Source organism: Montipora capricornis, chromosome 1 (genome assembly GCF_036669925.1).
Source record: "Montipora capricornis isolate CH-2021 chromosome 1, ASM3666992v2, whole genome shotgun sequence".
In the NCBI taxonomy this organism is placed as follows: Eukaryota; Metazoa; Cnidaria; class Anthozoa; order Scleractinia; family Acroporidae; genus Montipora; species Montipora capricornis.
In genome coordinates, this window is record NC_090883.1 from 51,891,644 (window position 1) to 51,897,801 (window position 6,158).

A 6,158-nucleotide genomic window follows, 5' to 3' on the forward strand; every position below is an offset into this window, starting at 1 on the left:
TTCAAAAGTAGCCAGCCCCTTTGCCTCTTCATCTGACTTGTAGCTACGGCATGAGCGAATTTTCGCCATTGTCACCAATTTAGCTAAGTGTGCCATTTTCGTCAAATTTGCCACAATTGCCACTCTGAAAGGGCCCCTTGGTCATCTCATAGGAACATTCGCCAAACTTCAAGTTGTATTCGCCATTTTCGCCGACATGTGTATTTCTGGAAAATAAAGCAGCCTGGAAATGGGATAATGTCCGTCAAGCTGGCTACAAAATGAGCATCGTTGTCACAGAATATTGTCTGTTTTTTTTTGGAAAAATGAGATGTCAACCGACAGTCCACGGATAATTTTGATCAAACCCTGGTTGTCCAGGTTAACGAGAATCCCCTCAAAACAATGTTGTTTTTTTACCGGCATACAAGTCCATGTTCAAAGAAAATAACCATGACTATTTGAGTCGAATTACAAAACGACGCTTTACTGAATGCTCTACATGGCATTCCGCTAAAACCCACAAAAGGCTGGTATATTGTAATACAACCCTATTCATCGAAATGGTTGTAGATATAAAAGGTACCCACATGATTAGATAACCATTTAATCTTGCCATGATTAAACTCGCAGAATCATTTTGCCATCTCTTAATTAAAATCCGGCAGTATGTACTGTACAACAATATCCACCCTTGGCTGCATTTCATTCCGTATTTTGCAATTTCTCGTTTGCCAATAACTGTAATTAGTAGTGAATGTACTTACTACAAAGATTGGACGTCACCGAACTGAACGAAGATTAACGCGAATCGAAAGAAGTGCAAGAGGTGTTGAAGGATTAACTTCTGAATTAACACTATAATCGGACTTTAGGGGACTGAAGGGGATTTCGGTTGATTGCATTTTTACAAACAGAACCGTATTTGCCGATCCCATTCCGGGCATTGAAACAACGGGATTAGCCAGCAAATCCCACCTCCCGACTCTTTATTGGCCACAACAACGACGCTTGACGAAAGGGTTTATATAGCTTTCCGCTAAAACCCATAAAAAGCTGGTCTAATATAATACAACCCTATTCATCGAAATGGTTGTGGGTATAAAAGGTGTCTTTTCAAAACCCATCGAGTATACTCACAAGACCCACATGCTTATTTCCACTAAGAAGCATACATTATGAAACCATTCAACTGCACTACAAATCAGATACTCCACTAGCCCTACTGCGAACAATTTTATAAATTACATTTCTAACGCTGCATAATGGAAAATAATTGATGATTAGAGAACCATTTAATCTTGCCATTATTAATACCACAGAATCATTGTAACACCTCTTAATTAAAATCTCAGTATGTACTGTACAGCAAGATCCGCCACAATAGACCTCTTTGTAGATACGGCGGCCATTTTGATGTCTATTGTTTCGAAAGACATTATGGGTGCTCAGGGGGCAAATTAATACGTTTTTTTGCCCCCTGGGCATCCCATAATAGCCATTTGAAACAATAGAAATCAAAATGACCGCCGTATCTGCAAAAAGGTCTGTTCCGTATTTTGCGGTTTCTCATTTGCTAATAACTGAATGTCACTGAGGCTATACAATGCAAAGATTTAGACGTCGCCGAACGAAACGAAGATAGCGGCAAATCGAGAGAAGTGTAAGAAGTGTTGGCGCATTAACTACCGAATAAAAACTTCAGGAGGTTTTCACGTGATATTATTGCCGCCCTGTTGGTGGACGAAAGCAAAAGATCTCTCATTGGCTTCTTTTGTTCGTCCACCAGAAGTCACACAATTCTCTATTGTTATTGGTGTCTCTAGAGGTTGGTTGAAAACGTCCTATAATCAGACTTTCGGGAGTTAAAGGGGATTTCAGTTGATTGCTTTTTCTACAAACAATGCCGTACCACTCACCTCTCACCAATGTGGCACGGGTTCGATTCCCAGATCCGGCGTCACATGTGGGTTGAGTTTGTTGGTTCTCTACTCTGCACCGAGAGGTTTTTCTCCGTATACTCCGGTCTTCGAAATTCCCCTCTCTTCAAAAACCAATATGATTTAATATGTATTAATTTGATTTGATTCGTTTGTACATGACCCCACAAGCTATTCAGCCTTTAAACAATAACTACTGAAAATATAGTTCTATTATTATCATTAGTAGCAGTAGTATTGTTATTATCATTATGTATTTGCCGGTCTCCATGAAACAAAGGCCGCTAATTCCAACAGAATGAGCCAGCAAATCCCGCCTGCCTCATTTGCATTCATTCCCGCTTCTTTGTTGGTCGCTACAGAAGACTTCGATCTTGGTTCCAAAACAATATATACATAACTAAGAGTTTGAAGGCGCAAATGTACTTGTATTTATTTCGGCTCTTATTTGACCTCAAAGTTGAATGAAATCATTACTTTAAGCAAGCTTCTTTTAGTCTAAAGCCCTTGCGTACCTTAACAGTTAATCAGACTTTAATAATTAGAGCGGATCTTGGTTGATTGCCTTGAACCCAAATCAAGGTATGTGCTTTGGCTGGACACAAAAGAACTCACAAAAGATGCATACAATCAAACCATTAGCCAATCAAAACGGGGAGATCATACATGATGCCGGCAGGAAGAAAGTCCCTATTGGATTTGCTTTTTCTTCTTGCTGGACAAGAACGTGGCTTGAATTTTTTTAGCCAATCACCAAGAAGCAATAGAAGTTCAAAACCAAAGAAAGAGATAATTACTTTTTATACCCCATTGAAATTAAGACTGCTTTAAATACATTGCAGCATATCGCTGGTCAACTAATCAGTTCTGTTCTCGACCAGAGAGGAACAAATCACAAAATCAGCACAAGACAAGTTAAAACGTCAAGTTGGGGTAAGCACATATTAACAGGGGAAACCTCCATCCTGTTTTGGTATTCGCTTGGCCATCTCTTATTCATTTTCAATCAACAACCATACTGACCCGTTTAAACTTGATAAACGGTCTTAAGCCAAAATCCTAACATATCTGTCATAATCGAAAAAACTAAGTGGAAGAACAAAATAACCAATTACAGCATCAAACCAAATTCCTTGGATTTCCTAAACGCGTGGTCTTAAAAACTAAAACAATCTTGCATTCATCTGAGCAAATGAGGACAAATGTTTTTGTTTTTCTTCTTCGCTGATTTCAGTCTTCGCTGATAACTGGCTCACCATGCTTAAGCAAGTTATCACCATTTTGCTGTTGGTAACCACCGCATCTGCGTACGCGTACTACAATCTCGTAAGTATTCACATTTTCTTTCCTCTATTTTCCGGCCTTGCTTCCCCCGCCTAGCCACCCCGAAATGCTCACAACTGTTGAATTGATTTCAAAGTTTTTCCAGAGTGTTTTACTTGTTCAGGTTTTTTTAAATAATTTCGGGACACAAAGCGATGTAGTTCTTCTACCAAAATATCAATCTTCCCGTCATTAAGCTACTTATAAAATTAAGACCGATTTCACATTCGCTATAACATTCTCTCTTGTCTTACCGAAGGTGTGGCCAATATCAGAACTATACCAAATTTAACAGAAAGGATATTAAATGCATCAAGATTATTAAGGGCATTCTTTGATCTTCAGAACACTCTAAATAATAGTCAAGTCCCAAGAGACCATTTTCTACAACAACGGTAATAAGATCCTTCAATTGCAAGCCTAGGTGACGTTGCGTTTTCTTTTTCATTTAATAAGAATCTTTATTTATAAGAACGTTAAGGCTAAGATTAATCAAAAGAACGTCTTAATTTTGCTCACTTGTTTTTTTGCTTTGCTAGTAGTATAAATAAAGGTAACAAAAAAAAACAATACTCGGCTACTCAAGTGTCTTGAGTAATCTGTAGTTTTAATTAGGTGAACTTAGAATACCACAAAACTTTAAGAACAGCACCAACAACGTTTACATGCTCATATCTGAAAAACAATATTTGAACTTTCAACCTCAGCCCTAAAATTAGGTGTTGTGAGAAACAAAAGATTGTATTTGTCCAAGAGTGAATTTCCATAATTGATCGTCCTTTTCAAGACAGGATGAGAAGAGAAAACCCATTCCCAGGGGCCAGTTTCTCAAAAGTCCCGAAACTTTACGGGGTGTTTTCGGGTGTCACAATTCCCTTTGTATCTCGAGAACGGAGAGGATTTAATTCGTCAAACTTCACAGTTGTTTTTCTTTTTGTTGCCTTGAAAACATGTTAAAAGATCGACTTTCTAAAACAAGTGGTTGGCAATTTCACAAATGGCTTTTCGGGCCCGAAAAGTTTTCGGGACTTTCGAGAAACGGGCCCCAGGCCCCAACCCTCGCTTGTCATGTTCTAAGCATGCATTGATCCTCTCTAAAGAAGGCCGTCTAGCAAGGTTGAGAATTTCCTTGCTAATGTCCTGACCACTGTCAGCAAGCAAGTTTAACCCTTAAAAACAAAAAGCGATCGCCGATGTGAGTTTGAAGTCTGTCAGGCTTAGTTTTGTTGTGTTCCTTGAATCTTTTTGCAGCCAGCATCAGGACAAGCGTCTGCTAGACTCATAAACCAACGAGTGTTTGGACCCAATACAGGTTAGTTTTTCTTCGAAACTTCCCCGGCGCTACATTAAACACTAGAACGCGTGTTGAATATAAGACTGGTTTCCTCCAGTCTTGCCTTTCAAAAACTCTCCATCCTTTCGGCATAAACTATTAACCATTTATAAAGGGAAACTGAGGCTATTTACAATCTCTAAGTTAGACCATTCCACGAGAAAATAAAGGTTCTAGAAGGTTAGGGAACCTTAAACTATAACTCAGGCCTGATTCACACGGTACCGGACGAATTTGCTACCGGTTGAAAATTCGTGCATTTAGGGCTTCCGTTCATACAGAACCACGCTAAACGAACGAAAATTTAGACGCCTCGCCGTTCAAACATTTGAACGCCCAAATCGTCGCCGGGACGAATTTTTAGCCGGTACGGTGAAAAATTTAACCGGCGTGCTGTGAACACCTTAATCAAAGGCGTGGGTGCATGGATGCGTAGTAACTCAGCTACTATCGTTAGTCTTTCTCCTTCTTGACGCCATTTTGGATTTTGTAAATTAGCGATCTGCGCATCAACAGATAATAAAACCCCTGAAAAATGTTCAACTTTAATCCGGTTCGTCAGTTCCGTGTGAACAGAGCGAAAATATTGAGTGTTTCCGTGTGAACAAAATGGCCGGTCAAATTTTCAAGGGGTAGAAAATTCGTTCGGTACCGTGTGAATCAGGCCTCAAACTATAACTCAAACTCTAGTATTCCAGCCCAAAAGAAACAGGAAAAACATTTACAGACAATTGTAGGAATCTAACGAAAACACGCGCGAAAATATCCTACAAAGTTTCACACTGGAAAACAAGACTCGCTACTTGCAAAGATAACGCTACGACGGCACTTAAGTCGCACTACTAGGAATACAAGGAAATAACTGAAAACACTCAGTAACAATGGGAACACGAAATAAAAATTTTTTCAAAAAGAACCAAATTGAAGTGATGTTTTATCGGGTTTAAAAACAGGCGTAGCAGAGTGTTTTTAAACCCGATAAAACACGTGCTGCGAGTTTTTTTTGAACGGCTTCAAAAACATTCCACAAAAAGGTGTCCCACTGGAGTCCGAACAAAGGTTCAAGTTGTGAGGGGAAGATATTAGCATACAAGAAAAACAAGTGGACCTTATATCAGCAGTATGGTAATTTTAAGGGCATGTTTTTTTTCCTTCAGTCCTTTCTTTGTTGCAGTCCAAGGTTGAAGAAGGTTGCTTCAAAATGCTGCGTGAGCGAGAGTTCAGCGAATTGAAAACTGCCGATAAAGTAAAAGTCTTGTTGGAGAAATCCTTCCAAAATCAACACGATATGTCACAAATTGGTCTTTTTAATATTTTTGCACTGTGGCAAAATGCAAGGCTGAACAAACAAGTAGCTAACGAAGATAAAGGGTTTGACGTGGAACGGGACAAAATCCAAAGTCTAGATAAGGAGAACATTGTTAACATAACAGCAGAGTCGTTGAATTTTTTGGTTGACAAAATTTGTTGAAGAAATTTGGAAGGAGGATAACGATACAGTTCTGCTTTACTTGTTATTTAATATTCCTTCGACATTTTTCTATACGGCCTCCACTGAACCTATATCTAGCCGGTTATCTCAC

The 6,158-nt window shown here is 39.1% G+C and overlaps 1 protein-coding gene across 1 annotated transcript in view; it reads left to right on the forward strand.

Annotated features, from left to right (window-relative positions):
- Nucleotides 1–2,739: 2,739 nt before the first annotated feature.
- LOC138054146 (lymphotoxin-alpha-like) overlaps nt 2,740–6,158 on the forward strand; it is a 4,203-nt gene continuing 784 nt past the window's right edge. Inside the window, exons 1-3 of the mRNA XM_068900644.1 lie at nt 2,740–2,852; nt 3,154–3,245; nt 4,494–4,554. Coding sequence (XP_068756745.1) covers nt 3,177–3,245; nt 4,494–4,554 — 130 coding nt within the window. The 5' untranslated portion in view covers nt 2,740–2,852; nt 3,154–3,176. The remainder of the gene's footprint in view (nt 2,853–3,153; nt 3,246–4,493; nt 4,555–6,158) is intronic.